Source organism: Amia ocellicauda, chromosome 7, assembly GCF_036373705.1.
Source record: "Amia ocellicauda isolate fAmiCal2 chromosome 7, fAmiCal2.hap1, whole genome shotgun sequence".
NCBI lineage: Eukaryota > Metazoa > Chordata > Actinopteri > Amiiformes > Amiidae > Amia > Amia ocellicauda.
This window is the reverse complement of record NC_089856.1, coordinates 40684200-40699718: the sequence shown is the minus strand read 5'-3', so window position 1 is coordinate 40699718 and position 15519 is coordinate 40684200. Positions and strand designations below refer to the sequence as shown.

Below are 15519 nucleotides of genomic sequence, written 5' to 3'. Positions count from 1 at the left end.
GTGCAAATTCATGGTTTGAAATAAAAATAATTGTGTTGTTTGTGCAACAGAAACACTAACCAGTTAATAACTTCTTCAATATATAAGTCAATAAATAGTTATATTTGAGTTTATAACGTTCCCATATAAAAATACAAATAAATATAAACGCAAATATATTATGAAGTCTTCCTTGCTCTATATGAAAACCTCCCTGTAGTTCTTTATATTAAATGTGAAGCGCAATATTGATATGTTGCTCTCAACCGAACTTGAGTGTGACGTTATCAACATCCGCGTTTCAGGCCCGCAGTGGGAGGCGGGACAGACGACGTTCGCGTGTTCTGATTGGATACTGTGGACAATGGCGGCCGGGTTAGGTTGTTCCTATTGAACGGACTCCGGAGGGTTTCATTTCTTTTGTTGAAAAAAGGGTTGGGGGGGGGCTTGAGTTTCTTTCAATATCCATTTTTATTTATATCACAACCTGTTTTTTTCCCCCCGTTAGTAGCCATTGGGAAGGATGAGCGGAGGAGTGTATGGTGGAGGTGAGTTGTGTCTCGACAGCAAATGAATGGGGTCGCCGCCACGTTGAGCGTCTGTTTCTTCACGTAAAACTGCGGTGGGCCTCGTCTTGTGCAGAAGCGATCTCAACCTTGAGAATTAGTATAAAACCAAATGCGATATTTAACAAAGCAGACATGCACAATATAGGCGCTAGGGCACAACATGCACACCCTCTCCATCTGCACGCCTTATCAATCCGTGTGTGCGCGCCATTATATGTATGTGTTTTTAATGCCACTAACCCCTTTTTCTACACTCGGATGGTTGCAATTGATATTACTGTTACTATGGAAAGTAATGTAAATTCAGACAATAGGAAAATAGGTAGACTTATGGTTATACGTACACCGTGTCTGTGTATGTGTGTGTTCGCTGTATTACACCGCTTAAGAGTGCAGCTGTCTATTGGTCTATTTATTCTCACATCTACGTTGTAAACTCGCCATCACTGATCGGACATCATATTTAATTACTTTTACAAAGTTATCTGCGGCGGTGGACCATTAGCATTTTTTGCGCACTTTCCTTCCCCATCAGGGAGTCCTGCAGCCCTCCTCCGTCGCAGCACCCCTTTGTTTCTTTGCGCAGGAAACATGGAGACACCAAAACGCATCATTCAAGCACTTTTCTATGCAAATAAAACTAAAGATAAATGAGCACAGCGACGTGTCTCACGACTTGCATGCAGGTGTCACAGAGGTGGCAGGTAAACTAGTTTTGGATGAGATGAGATCTTGTCATTTTGAAGGGAGTGCAGCTGAAATTGTGCCATTCAGATAGGTGAATATATATGCCTTGTGTTTGTTTTCTGAAGTATCAATAACAATAATCAATAACTATAATGATGTATGCGTAGACTGATTGTGGGGAACCTCTCCATTGCAGACGAGGTTGGCGCCCTGGTGTTTGACATTGGGTCCTACACAGTCAGAGCTGGCTATGCCGGGGAGGACTGTCCAAAGGTAAGACTTTGCCACTTTATTCTCCCAATCACGTGTTTTTGTGAACACCTGAACACTGGCTTGGTTTCTGTGCCTTTTTTAGTGTTTACAACTGGGGAAGAGGAGGTATTTGTTGTAAATCACAGTTTTGCACCATCCTATATAGAACTTAATTGGCAGTGTTGCTGATGAACACAGCTGAATGAACAAATAATGCTTTGTGGACTAGAGTATAGTAAACTAAGAGTTTTTGTGGTTTACAAATTTGCCTTAGGATGCAGTCTCTGGAAAACTTCCTCAGAGACATGTACAAGTTTTAAAAATAACTGACATCGAAGCATTTATGCTTCTGTCTGAACCAATTTATGCTTTTGTCCCCTAATCCTCCTCCTACTATGTGTTCCCATTGTGGCTGCGGCAGTGAAGATCTGAGAGCCGGCCCTTCTGAAGCTCAAACCCTGTCCTTGTCTTCCCCAGGCGGATTTCCCCACCGTGATCGGGGTGGTGCTCGATAGGGAGGATGGGAGCACGCCCATGGAGACGGATGGGGACAAGGGCAAGCAGAGTGGCACCTCCTACTACATCGACACCAACCAGCTCAGGGTGCCCCGGGAGAGCATGGAGGTCATGTCCCCTCTAAAAAACGGCATGAGTATGTTTACACCGTTTTTGTTTATTTAGTTTAGCAACTCAGAAAGCACTACTACGTCATTGAAGAGTTTAGAAATGAGGGCACAACCTTTATATACTTGCTCAATATCTAAATGCATGTGGCTTGTTACAGGGGCACTGTGTACAACATTATTTCACAAAAGTAATGGGCCTATATCCCTGAATAATTAATGCTGGTCAGTTTTATGTGTAGTTATTAACAGAGCTGTTTTTCCTGCTAGTTGAGGACTGGGACAGTTTCCAAGCCATCCTCGACCACACCTACAAGATGCACATCAAATCGGAAGCTAGCCTGCACCCAGTCCTCATGTCTGAAGCTCCGGTGAGTAACGTTGCTGTCTGCCATCGGAAGAGGAACCCATGGAGTTCTGTAGCCAAACCGGGCTTGCTCTGTGGGGTGTGGCTTGTTGTACACTCCAAACCATTGTGATTATTTGAGAAACGCAAATTTCAGACATTTATACTAAAACAGCACTCAAGGTTTCCCCCCAGACTTTCTACTAACCCCAGTGTTCTAAGTATCAGGAGCACTTCTGGGTTTCATCCCACCCCCGAGCTCTTGATTAATTGACCTAATTAATCCCCTAACTCAACCACTTTACCTCCTCTCCTGGGTCAAATGCAGGCGATGCTTTGAGGAAACCTACAAAACATGCTTGATTTAGGCCTGAGAGAGTTGGATTTGAAGAACGCTCCGTTCAAATGTGTTTGTTTGTTTTTGCTTTGCGCAGTGGAATACGCGAGCGAAGAGAGAGAAGCTGACGGAGCTGATGTTCGAGCATTACAACATCCCGGCCTTCTTCCTATGCAAAACAGCCGTCCTGTCATCGTATCCTTGAGATGTCATGTGATGTAATCATAGTGACGATCTTGTCAGGGTGGGAGGGCCAGCTGGTCAGGAAGCTTTTTCTGTTCCAGTATTGCTAATACAAAGTCAACTTGTTTAACTGTTTAAAACAAATTGTGGATTGATGGGACTTTGACCACATGTCTCCACTCTGTTTGTGTCAAATAACTAAATTAATCTGACTATTAAAGTCTAATGTGTCTTTTGTGTTTTTATATTTTCTATTGTTTTTATTTTTAATTTGTAACATTTAAAATTGTGAAGCCTTAGGTAATGGAATATCCCAATGCACTTAAATCCTTTCTAGACATTTCTCTAAAGCATTAGAGATTATTTGTATTAACAAAATTATGAATATGTAATTTTCCATTAGATCTGTGTGTAGATTTCATTTTGCAGTAAGTGCAATGAAAACTGGTTTGCATTGTGGTGACCTTCTCTTTCTGTGAAGCATTATGATGAATAATTTATTTGTTTGATGCTCTCATCCAAAGTGACTTAGATGGGTTCTTGTTTATTCACTTGGGTTTTTACGGTCTTGCTCAAGACTACATCAGCATTGACTCACCTAGGATTTGAATCCATGACCCTCTGTTATGAGTCCACTACTCCTCACTAGCGCCCGTCAATGCTGTGTCACCTGGTTGTCAACTTAACCCGTCCATCTCAGGTTTGCCAACGGGCGATCCACAGGGTTAGTGTTAGACAGCGGAGCAACACACACAACCGCCATTCCAGTTCACGACGGATACGTCCTCCAGCAAGGTAGGAATGTGTCCAGCTCTGCCGTTTCTTTAATGTATAAATGCGTTTCTGTGTCTATGTATGTATATGCATGGAAAGATGTATGCTGGGAATAACAAGAAGAAATAAAGAAATTGAATAGCTCCAAGAACAAACCAAAATATGTGACCTCACTGAGTTAAATTGGCAATGGGTCATACACATTGCAAGAAGAACAGATCAAAGATGGACAAGGGAAGCTATTGAATGGATGCCAAGCGATGGAAAAAAGACCTAGAAGACGAGCGCATAGAAGATGGAAAGATGAAATCATACACTTTGCAGGTGTGACATGGAAAAGAGAAGAAAGTGGAAACATACTGGGAGGCCCTCATCCAGCAGTGGATCCATATAGGCTGATGGTGATTAGATGTATGTATATATATATATATATACATACATGCCCACTCGGTTGTGTATGAAGTGCTTTCAGCGAGATTCACAACAAGCACAGAGATGCGCAAGGTGAAGTCTCGTTGCTTTTTATATTACCGTACTTGATTGGATGTAAGGATCATGAATGTGTGGTTTGAGTGTTAGGTTTTCATGCGCTGAGCCTAGGAGAAAGCAGTAAATATGGACAATGTGAATATGCCAGTTTGCAGTTTCTTTATACAGGAGCTGGCGGTTACAAAATAACCAGCATATTCTTTTGTGGTTATTTTTCACAAGTAAAGTAAAACATTTTAGGTGTATTTTTTTGATAGAAAGCAGCTTTCGATGTCTAGATTATCTTTTAATGACTTATATTCCAACTGTGGTAAGTGTCTTCAACTTCAAGGCAGCCTGGAAAAAACCAGTGTGATCTGAAGGTGCATAGACTACTGAACCAAAGCACACCTATCTCCTCCTCTCTCCCTAGAGTTAAGGTTCCACAGCCTGCTAATTAAATGTAGGTTTGATTTGAAATCTGAAACTAATACAAGACCTTACAATCAAAATGGTGACCGTATATTGAGAGACTAGATTGCAGTTTTTTGTTTTTTTTCCTCTCACCGATATGGCGTCTGTGCCCAAGCCTGCCACAGACTGACGCACTCTCTTCTCTTTCAGGTATCGTAAAGTCACCTCTCGCAGGTGACTTCATGAGCATGCAATGTAGAGAGCTATTTCAAGAAATGGGTGTTGAAATAGTTCCTCCCTACATGATTGCTGCAAAGGTGAGACCTGCTAAAGTAAGTTCAGTCCATTTCTACAGAGATGCTTCATCTCATTTCTCTTTTGGGTGTTTAATGCAATTGTCATGGTGGTGGGTTGTAAGTATTAAGGGTACAATGCATGTTTATTTTGATTTCCAATACATATATATGTATACAGTACAGTTGTTTCAATTCATGCATTTGTATGTACAGCTGTGTGGACCAAATTATTACATTGCACTCATCTGAACTAAAGTGGTCTTCTGCACGGATTGAGTGTGTGTGGTTGTGGGTTTTGCGTCTGCAGAGGATTGTTGCCTGTTGTGTAAATGCCGTTGGTTAGAGCATCTTTCAAGAGGACTGAGCCACGACAAAGGGCACAACACAATCTTTAAAAACTTCATGATAATTTTGAGGTGTCTGGTAACCCCCACCTCAGTTGGAGATTCCTCCTATCCCCCCACACACACTCAGTCTGTCATGCACAAGTGTATGTGGTGTGTGTGCGCGTGCGTGCGTCAGCCGAATTTGAAGCAGCATTGTATGTCATCTGCATGTCCATATTATTCATTAAATTCTTGTAGGACATCCCATTCAAAAGTCAGTGATTTGTGCCGTTGCTGTTTGTCTTCAGTCAGTGATTTGGCTTGATGGAGTAACTTCCATTAATAATGGCACACAGCCTGCCAGGAAGTCGACAGGAGAATGAAATGTCGTGCTCAGCTGAGAGACTGCAAAAAGCTGGTTTCAGAAAAACACTGTATTTTAACATCAGAAACAGGAATCTAACTAGGGGAAATGCATTCATGTTAAAACCAAGGCAAGAGCTAGTTTGTAATTGGCAATTTGTTTTTTGTCCAATGACCTGTTGTCATTTCCTTGTAAGGCAAAATCTTGTTGCATGTGTACATTCAACTGTAACTGCCGTACTATTTTCATTTGGAGGTTGAATGGTTTTATTTAAAATATATACATTTAAATACCGTAGTCCTAAACTCAAAACTAAATAATGGGTTTAGATTGACCTGTCACTATGTATGTCATCTGATTAAGACTAGAATTTATTTCTAAATCCTAAAGATTGTAACTGACCGGGTTAGTACAAGATAAAGCCTTCACTGTATTCTTTAGATCTGTGATGGGAGTAATTTCTGGGAATGGATGGAGGTACAACAAACTACCAACTAGAGCTTTCTTGTTTGTAGGACCCGGTGCGAGAAGGAGCTGCAGCAAGCTGGAAGAAGAAGGAAAAACTACCTCAAGTCACCCGATCCTGGCACAACTACATGTGCAACGTAAGGAAGTGTGATTTTTCTTTTGGAAGCTACTTTCTACTATTTATAAATCAAAACGCGATAAGGTACTTGTGGGTGGGTCAAAGTTGAGATTGAGATTGTTGTGGCAGCTCCTGTAGTTTGCCCAATATTTAGTTTCCCAATAGTGGTCTGTGGAAAGGGAAACCTACCCAAGTCACACCTTAGAGTGTCTGCAGTGATAGCTGTGTATTTATCTTATTTTATTAAATGCAAACCGCAAGGATAGACCCACACACCTCTAGAAGTGTGCTGTTCCGATTCATAGTCTGTTCTCTGTTTTCTTCCAGACTGTGATCCAGGATTTCCAGGCTTCTGTGCTACAGGTCTCCGACTCTCCTTATGATGAACAGTAAGTCCATGGGTTAGTCCTTTTACTGTGTGGAGCCCTGGTAAGTTTGGCCAGTTGTGTCCCAACCACTGCTTTAGATCTTCCACCTGTATTTGCCACCCCAGTAATGCCCAGTTCTGAACACTTGACTTAACTCCAGGTCTCGGTGCGGCAGGTTTTACAAGTCTCTTACAATTTCCTGCAGCAGACTGACGAGAGAAATTAAATGACCAATTGGTTCAATTAATCAATTAAGAGCTCAAAGTGGAATGAAAACCAGAAGTACTTGATGACTGGATATGAATGACATATCTGCCATCTTTGAGGACCCTTCCTTATGAAAAAAGAAAAAAACAAGAGGTCGTTTTGTGTTCCTCCGTGGATGGTCTGAAAGGTGTTCTTGACCTCTGCAGGGTCGCTGCGCAGATGCCCACTGTCCATTATGAGCTGCCCAACGGGTACAACTGTGACTTCGGCGCCGAGCGGCTGAAGATACCGGAGGGACTGTTTGATCCCTCCAACGCCAAGGTGAGATCAAGCACCCACTGCAGCTCAGTTTACCCAACAGAGAGCAGGGCAGAGGAAAGGGCAAGTCACTAGAGAGAGTGACCTTTTGACAGGACAAATGGAGGATGCCTGGTTCAGACTGGTGGTTTTGGTTTGTGGTGAAAGTAATTGTTTTCCTCTCTCTCTGCAGGGCCTATCGGGGAACACCATGCTGGGGGTGGGTCATGTGGTGACGACCAGCGTTGGAATGTGTGACATCGACATCAGGCCTGTAAGTACTGCCCCTGGAGAAGCAATGGATTGTGGGAAATGCCATTGATGTTGTATTTTATTTGATCTAAACCGAACTAAATGGAGGCGCAGTCCAAAGGTCTTAATTCCTAATCTTATAAACTGGAATCTTTTGTTTTCCAAGCTGAGTCAGCAGTTCACCAAACAAAAAGATTGAATTGATAAATAGGTATAGTTTAATAAAGGTGAATCGGTGAATAACATTTTGTTTTGGATAAAGTCGTGAATGCTTTCAACTACAACTGAGCAAATATGTTTAGTCATTGTATGTGTGTGTGTTTGCAGGGCCTGTACGGTAGTGTTGTTGTGACTGGAGGAAACACGCTGATCCAGGGCTTCACAGACCGTCTCAACAGAGAACTGTCCCAGAAAACCCCTCCTGTGAGTACTGCCCACTAGTTGTGACAATGCGAGTTGTCTTTCCTGAATGTGGTGCCTGTTGTGTGTCCTCCCACTGCATGACTAGAGCTGCAGGTTTTTCCCCTTCCTGCTCTTTGAAGATAACTTGTTGTTCTGTCCTGTCCAGAGTATGAGACTGAAGCTGATCGCCAACAACACCACAGTGGAGCGCCGGTTTAGCTCCTGGATCGGTGGCTCCATCTTAGCCTCCCTGGTGAGTTTCGAGGTCACAGCCCTGTTTTATGGTTTCAATGTGGCTCCTGGGACGATATAACCCAGCTCTGAACATCATCAACTCCAGTGACGGCCCCAGAGCCAAACGGGGTCGTGTGTAGTGTGTCCCTGCTGGGAGATTTTGGCAGCCTTGGGTTTTTCTGCACATTTATCATGGGTGAGAGAGAGAATAAATCAAGTAGGCATTTTTAAATTGCGTTTGAGCTGGACAGTAATTCAGATAACAAAAACAAACCCCTCCGCCATGGTGGTTGTAAATATAATCATTTGTAATTCCTGGAAGTCTAGGATAATGGAGCGCTAGAGACTACATTCCTGATGACTGTTGGGAAATGAGTGGTTGTGTGGTTTGAAAGTGTTTCATTCTTACCGTGTTTTCTTGTTCTTTTTCTAACAGGGTACTTTCCAGCAGATGTGGATTTCCAAGCAGGAGTACGAGGAGGGTGGAAAACAGTGTGTGGACAGGAAGTGCCCGTAATGGACAGACTACCAACTCTCTGCCTTTAGAATTCAAAACAACTCGGAACTAGTGTAGCCTTTTACAGTGTACTCAGGAACACCAAGGACATTTGCAATTTTTGTAGATTTTTTTTTTTTTTTTTTTTTTTTATATATATATATATATACTGTATAAATATATGTAAAATGGCTTCCTTTGTACTTTTATGTAGAGAACATTTTGTGGTGAACATACTGTTCAATCAAACCTACTCTTAATAGTGCTTTGCTATTTTCCTACTTCAAAGACAAACCGCTGTTAAAAACAAAGTTCTATTCAATTTTTCCATTTTGTTATTTTTAAATAGAACTTTTTTCCAAGCCTATTTTGATACCAAACCGTTTGTGCAGATAGAATTCAAATATATACAAGCAGTTTGGAAATAAATGGGATTTTTAATTAAAATTTGATTTATCGTTCTGAAGAGATGCATCTCCTTTGTTGGCTTGTTTTTGGCTGAGGTGTGTTGTTAGTGCCGACACCTTTTTATTTGGAAGGAAAACATCCTAAAATGAATTTTGTCAGAGGTGACATATGAATCGCTTCTCCTGAGGCTGAGTACTGCAATGATGGGAGCAAATTAGCCACTGCAGATATCTGACTTCTGTCCACAGCTTGTTTTAAAATGTGGCGGGTGCAAGCGTCAACTGCTGCCCTTTGGAAATAAAATCCTTTTTTCTACCAGTGTGAATGTGGGCTTCTAAAAGTGTTTAACTGTATAATTAAGTGTTGATTTGTTCCACACACACAAAAATGGTTGAGAAGAGACTAAGCTGGATGAAAACCATTTAAAACACTGAGGGAAATTAAAGCATCAGCATTCCAAAAGAGACGTGATTTATTTAAGGATAATTTATATCATGTTTTAAAATAAATTGGAAACCTATTTTATAATTCTTTTGAAAAGGGGTTTTATGAAATGACCTGATTAAATTTTTTTTAAACAAATTCAGGTTCAGTTGATCTGGGGAATACCTGCCCTCTAAAGGTCTGTAAGAGATCTATATCGTAGAGGTCATTGCTGGTGCCTGTATCCAGTCAGGCAGTGGAGTGTGTGAAAAACACCAGTCATGACAGGTGAAGCGCTGCAGCTTTATTTGAAGGTTTAAACTGTATAAAAACACATCAAAACATGAAACAAACTGCTGGAATTGCACTGCAATGTATTTACAACTCCTGTTATTCAGTACAAGAAAATGAAAACATCCTCTTTGCTTTGTTTTCAATGCTCTGTCCATCCCTCCCCTGCCTTTGCATTAAACCAGAGAGGGGAAACTGGTATTGCATTCAGTGAACTTAAGAGATGGATCAATATGGCAAGAAATACCCTTATAAATCTTCACAGACTTTCTCCTTTACTTATGCACAGGACTGTGAAGTTGTTAAAAAACTCAAAGTGATGTTCTGTATGGAGACATTCTCTGTAATCAGTCTTATCCCCCATCCAGTTGAACTAAAGTTTTTTTTTTTTTTTTTTTTTTTTTTTTTTAAGATATTTAACATGGCTGACAACGCACATATTCATTGAGCTTGAACTGGTAAATGTTACTTCTCCCTGTGTGTCTGGTTAGCAGTGGTGCTCCTGCCCTTGAAAACAAACCAGAGCAGAACAAAGCACTCCAATGTAGTCCTGGAACTCCGAGGACAGTTCAAGTCAGCGGAGTTCTATGGGATTCGGCCGTTACATCTTAGCAGACAGATGTGGAAATGTCTCATTCAGTTTCTTCTCCTTTTCCAAGTCTAACCTCTTCTTCCTGTTCTTGGCACGCAGGCTCTTTTCGATACGGAGTCTGAGGAGGTGGGAACAAAATAAGCTTTTAACTATTCATTTTGAAAGAAAGTAATGTCTTAGGCATCGGCAAAATAAGGTTTATGTATTTGTCCAGAAACACACCACTGACTAAATCACACTGACCTTATGAATCGATTAACAAAGGGAGGAGTGTAGAAGCGTTTCCTTGTGTAGCGCCGGTTCATGTACCAGGGGATGGCCCACTCCTTAAATCTGTACCTAAAACATTCAACAGACAAGAGAAGAGCATGCCTCCATTTACACAACAGGGCAAATACACACCACAAATACCACCTGGCCTGAAATCTACTGCCACTAACCTCCCCCACCATGTAAAGAAGCACCCTTGGTGACCCCTCCCACTTACCAGAAGGTCCGGCCAAACACATCCTTCCTCCAGGCGCCCGGCCTAGCGTGCTCCTGCCCGGTCTGCAGCAGCCTCAGTGCGTCCTCTCGCTCCTTCAGCACGGTGTCCAGCCGCTTCATAGACCTCTCCACCTGCAACACAATAACACAGCTCTGTCTCTCCTCTCCTCCTTCACTGTATTGCTCCTATATTAACGTTCTGTGTAGTATTAGGTGTAAGAAGACTTTTCTGCAAGACCTCATCTTTCTCATCAGTTGTGTGTGTTTGTTGAGTCGTTACCTTCTTTAAGCGTTCCGGACTGGGCATCTGAACCCTCTGTCTTTTGGCCTCCTGCTCAACCGTCTGCAGCATGTTCTTCTCTTTCAGAAGCACATACCTATGACGCAACACAGCAAAGTCACACAAACTTCATGACAGTACTTTTCCCTGACCATTTTGAATGGTTGGCTTTTATGTTGTTCAAAACAGCTTTATATGATATAAATGTATTTCAGGCTCACACACAGCCAGCTTACACATAGGTTAAAGTGGTTACAAAATTAAAAAATAAAAATCTCCTGCAGTTACAGACGCAGCATGTTGGATTGATGTACCATAGTTTGTGCAAATCTTCGCTGCTTTTCGTCCTCAACTGTTTAGCAGTCCATGGGGCACCTAAGAGAGGAAGACCATGAATAAGACCACGAAGCTTCACATCAGCTGAAGCAGATGCACACAGCAGACTAAACAAGTACACAGGCAGCCGCCAACTCAATCAGTTTTAGGAAGATCTTTAAGCAGAAATCAGTACTGTTGCAACCAATGAGAATGAATGGATAGAGTATCAATGGACCAGCAAATGAGTGGAGTCACCGACCTGATTTGACAGTGGGTTCACCCCAGTTTTCCGGGTTATCAAAAAACTCCTCAAGTCCTCTTCTGCACGGAGATAGATGCAATGCCCTGCACTGCTGGACTAGACTGGGGCCTCCAGTGAGCCAACACGAATTTGGCCTTGAAGAGACGGAGAGAGAACATCGAACCTCTTAAGTCAGGTCAGCTAACCTTTGGGTTTGGCAATGCAATCGCTTACATGAGCCTCGCCTGCGCATTTCAAAGACCGGTCCTACCTGAGCACATACAGTGGCGGTTTACTGAAAGCTAGCACTGACGGCTGGATCCTCGAAGATATGCAGAAACCTTTCTGAAACTGTCGGCACAGTGACAGAACACGTCCTGCCGAGGTCGCCGCCATCTTGGAAAGCATGAGTACCCAGGATGCAGCGCGGGACAACATATTTTCATATTTAACCGTCCAATACTATTAACTACACATATTTGTTTATTTCGAAATAAAATACTATAATTAAAAAATGCTATGTAGTTTGTTTATTTTTTAATTTAAATATATATTTATTTATTTTATTTGTACTGTACCCATAGTAAATATGGCGTCGTTGACGTCACTGTCCAATCGAAGGCCAATCACGGAATAGTTGCCATTTGGTGTGCCCTCAATAACAATGGTGGGCATGAGCGTCCTTCGGTCGGCAGCTGCTTTTGCAGCCCGACTAAACCCACTAAAGCATGGGGTGTCAAAGGGGAATATACTCTCCGGGACCGTCCCACGCACGGAGAACGGTAAAGGATTCAGTATCTGTTCTCGTCTGTACGGCTGTCTCTTAAAAAAGGCGCATCGACGTGGTTGTGACCTTGCACTGCAGCCCCGCGGGTGACAGGGAAACTGTGCGGCTAGTGCAATTGTCGGAAAAGCGGCCTGTCTTTTCTGTATATTACAGTAGTATGGATTTAATTGATACATGTGTACGTTTGTTTAAGATGCATTGTCGTGTCTGTGTGGTTATATTAGGGAATGTGTGTATTTATTCTGAATCCAGGCATTAACCGGAGTCTGTATATGGTAACACTAAGACATACATCCCCCAGACAAGCCTGTGAGTTAATTACTTTTCTATTTATGTTATAACTTTGTAATGTTTCCTGGAACCTTAACCCTAGCCCAAACCAAAATGAAACCCTCATTTGATAGACTAATTTATTGTATAATTTAACAAAATTACACCAAATATTTTTTTTTACCATATAAAGATTACAGCAAGACCATTCCTATCTCGATTTATATCCCTAATTGAAATGGTAGCTTGGTCAGATACTCATTTTGGATTCTACTTCTTTATTGAGAGAGATTTCATAAGCATCCATATCTTCGTTTAGAGACAGATGTGACGGTCATGATGCTGACCTGTGATACTGGATTGATGTGCACAGGGCAGGATATTCACAATACCTATTGCATAACCTATTGAGAATATATTCACTGTAACCCACTGATGATCTTCTCCTTGCAGTTACTGTGCGTTTTGGGAGCCATGGAAAACAAATGTTTGTGATCAAGCCCACCGAGTACTACGACAAGAGATTTCTCCGGTTACTGGTATATATTATTTGAATTATAAATACAATCTATTAAAATTCTTATCTTTGGTAGCTTGGCAAAAACTGACACCTTGAGTTAAAATGCAACTGTGCTTTTTGCTTCCTTAGTATATTTTCTATCCTTGCCTGCAAACTAGGGAAACTCGGGCCCTGGATTTTAACTCACTGTGGCACTGACTTGTGTTTTTCTTTTCACTCCAGAGATACTACATCTTGTTAACGGGCATCCCAGTTGCTGTTTTCCTCACGTATGTCAACATTTTTATCGGTAAGTGAATCTGTTCTGAGGGAATGCACAGAAATGCACTTTGAAACCTGTTATTATTAAACGGGATATATTGTTGTTATTATATTTTGTATACCTGACTCGAGCAAGTCTGATGGAATAGAACATATTAATTTACCTGACATCCACATGGATAGCCTCCAGACACTGGTCTACCCCCTCCAGGTAATCTATCTGTTATAGTATATTCAGTATAATTAACACTTCCCTGAGTAGACTGCACACCACTTGCTGATTTACTATAAGGAGACCAATGGCAATTTGTTTTCAACAGGTGAAGCAGAGCTGTCTGAAATCCCAGAAGGTTATGTACCAGAGCACTGGGAGTACCACAAGGTGTGTACAGTGTTATGACAATATTGATAAGTATATTATTTCTCATACCCGTCAGGAAAGTTGCATTTATTTAATTTGTTTTGTGTGCAAATGTTTGGAAAACTGTGCAGTGAATGCAGCAAAACACAGCAGCTCAATTATGCGTTCATGTGGATTCCCCCAGTGGCCCACTCTTCCGAAACGAGCTTCGGAGGAAAGCTGTGGCTGTGGCCGGACGTGGTGTTGGGGGCCAGCAGGGGGCATTCGTCCCCAGGAACATAATTCCAAAGTGTCCCAGTGTGACTAGCCTGGGGGCCCATACAGGGGCACTGTGGTGTAGAAGATGCTGTCATGCTGAAATACCTAAGGGTTGAATCAACCAATCGGGAAAGACTACAGTCGGATCCGATTGGCTGTAATATTCAATATGGCAGTGGTGTGGTTAGTATGATTTGAGTTCTATTTATTACATACAAATTGGGTTAGAAACTGTGACTGAGGCCAGCTGGGTGTGATGGTCGTCCCTGCCTGCTTGGTGTGACTACAGTTTGTCTTGTCTGTCGTCCTCCTCAGCACCCCATCACCAGGTGGATTGCACGCAACCTCTACGACCCGCCAGAGAAGAACTACGAGAAGATGATGGCCCTGATACAGATGGAGACCGAAAAGGCAGAGATGAGGTGAACATCTGAACCGAGCGTCAAAAGAACAATGATCAAATGAACTCCCAGTTTTTTGTTGTTGTTTGATTGTTTTTGGTTTTGTTTTATATCCTGGATGTTTAGTTTCTTCTTCCTACCAATCGCTGTGTTCCACTTAACATCGAGAAATTATATTGTTTGTGAAAGTGGGTCACATTGTTTAGATGAACTCCTATGGTTTTGTTTAGTGTTTGTGGATACTACTCGTCTTTCCGTGGCATCTTTCTTACTTGACTGCTGTTGTACATGGGGACTACACGGCAGAAAGCCTTGCTAAAAAGGGCACATCTATTTTCCCTACAGGTTGACGGAGCAGGATGTCCGCAAGATGATGCGAACAAAGGGAGACGGACCCTGGTTCCACCTGGAGACGATGGACAAGTCTCTCATCGACTACTCTCCCAAATCCACACCGGACAACTGAGAGAGCCCCAGGCAGCTGTGCGCTACTGAGTGTGCATCTAAACACTCAGCCGTGACCTGTTAATAAATGTTCCCGTGTATATGTTTGTATAATTGCTCAATGGCTCCAATAAAGCCCATGTTTCAATATCCTGCCACCCATGTGCTCTGTTTGTTTCCGTGTCCTTGCTTATTTATTTTGGCGGTCAGCAGCTGGTTAAATGAGCTTCGGTACACTATAGCTACAGTATAAGCGCACAGTCTCATTAATAGAAATGGTGATATAAATTCAGCAGGGAACCTACAGTAAACAGCAGCCATTACAGTTTGCCAGTCGATGAACAGATTATTGTAATCTTTGCAGAAATGGTAAGTATTGCCTGTTCTGTTTTTGTAGAGAAGTCCCTCTACCTCTGTCGTAATCGCAGCACAAAAGAAAGGACAAGTCCTATCAATGAATATATACTTCTGGACATTGTTTCAATTGTGTCAGTACTGTGACAAAGTAGATCACTATGAATTCATATTTTAACAATTGTCTGTAATAGATGGCATGTCATGTAGGACATAAGTATATGAGACAAATGTAATTTTATTCTTATGATTATATATTTATGTGTTTCTGGTGTTTGTAGGGAGAAAAAAGCTAGAAAATACTAAATCGGACATTTCTGATTAGGGCGGTTATAGCCGAGAACTTTTTAGATGTGAGAAAAAC

At 41.9% G+C, this 15519-nt stretch overlaps 3 protein-coding genes across 5 annotated transcripts; 2 read left to right on the top strand and 1 right to left on the bottom strand.

Annotated features, from left to right (window-relative positions):
- Positions 1–341: 341 nt before the first annotated feature.
- On the top strand, positions 342–8921 carry actl6a (actin-like 6A). 2 transcript variants are annotated; one of them, XM_066709616.1, is made up of 14 exons: positions 342–527; positions 1432–1508; positions 1965–2139; positions 2381–2481; positions 2891–2988; positions 3677–3771; positions 4843–4949; positions 6134–6223; positions 6532–6593; positions 6986–7100; positions 7270–7350; positions 7656–7751; positions 7897–7983; positions 8401–8921. In XM_066709616.1, exons 1-14 carry the CDS (start codon positions 503–505, stop codon positions 8479–8481), a joined length of 1290 nt encoding a protein of 429 aa, XP_066565713.1. In that variant the 5' UTR covers positions 342–502; the 3' UTR covers positions 8482–8921. The 2 variants fall into 2 exon arrangements, with proteins under 2 accessions (XP_066565713.1, XP_066565712.1); XM_066709615.1 differs by having other exon boundaries at positions 343–527; positions 4843–4964.
- A 654-nt stretch (positions 8922–9575) lies between these two features.
- On the bottom strand, positions 9576–11932 carry mrpl47 (mitochondrial ribosomal protein L47). Its single transcript, XM_066709617.1, has 7 exons — positions 11771–11932; positions 11518–11654; positions 11255–11315; positions 10941–11037; positions 10662–10792; positions 10418–10513; positions 9576–10292 (listed from the first exon to the last, which is right to left on the bottom strand). Exons 1-7 carry the CDS (start codon positions 11905–11907, stop codon positions 10184–10186), a joined length of 768 nt encoding a protein of 255 aa, XP_066565714.1. The 5' UTR covers positions 11908–11932; the 3' UTR covers positions 9576–10183.
- Positions 11933–12129: 197 nt separating this feature from the next.
- ndufb5 (NADH:ubiquinone oxidoreductase subunit B5) lies at positions 12130–14951 on the top strand. 2 transcript variants are annotated; one of them, XM_066709613.1, is made up of 7 exons: positions 12134–12281; positions 12539–12595; positions 13010–13095; positions 13299–13365; positions 13658–13719; positions 14272–14378; positions 14703–14951. In XM_066709613.1, the coding sequence occupies exons 1-7, from the start codon at positions 12164–12166 to the stop codon at positions 14821–14823; spliced, it is 618 nt and encodes a 205-aa protein (XP_066565710.1). In that variant the 5' UTR covers positions 12134–12163; the 3' UTR covers positions 14824–14951. The 2 variants fall into 2 exon arrangements, with proteins under 2 accessions (XP_066565711.1, XP_066565710.1); XM_066709614.1 differs by lacking the exon at positions 12539–12595 and having other exon boundaries at positions 12130–12281.
- The last annotated feature ends 568 nt before the right edge of the window (positions 14952–15519 follow it).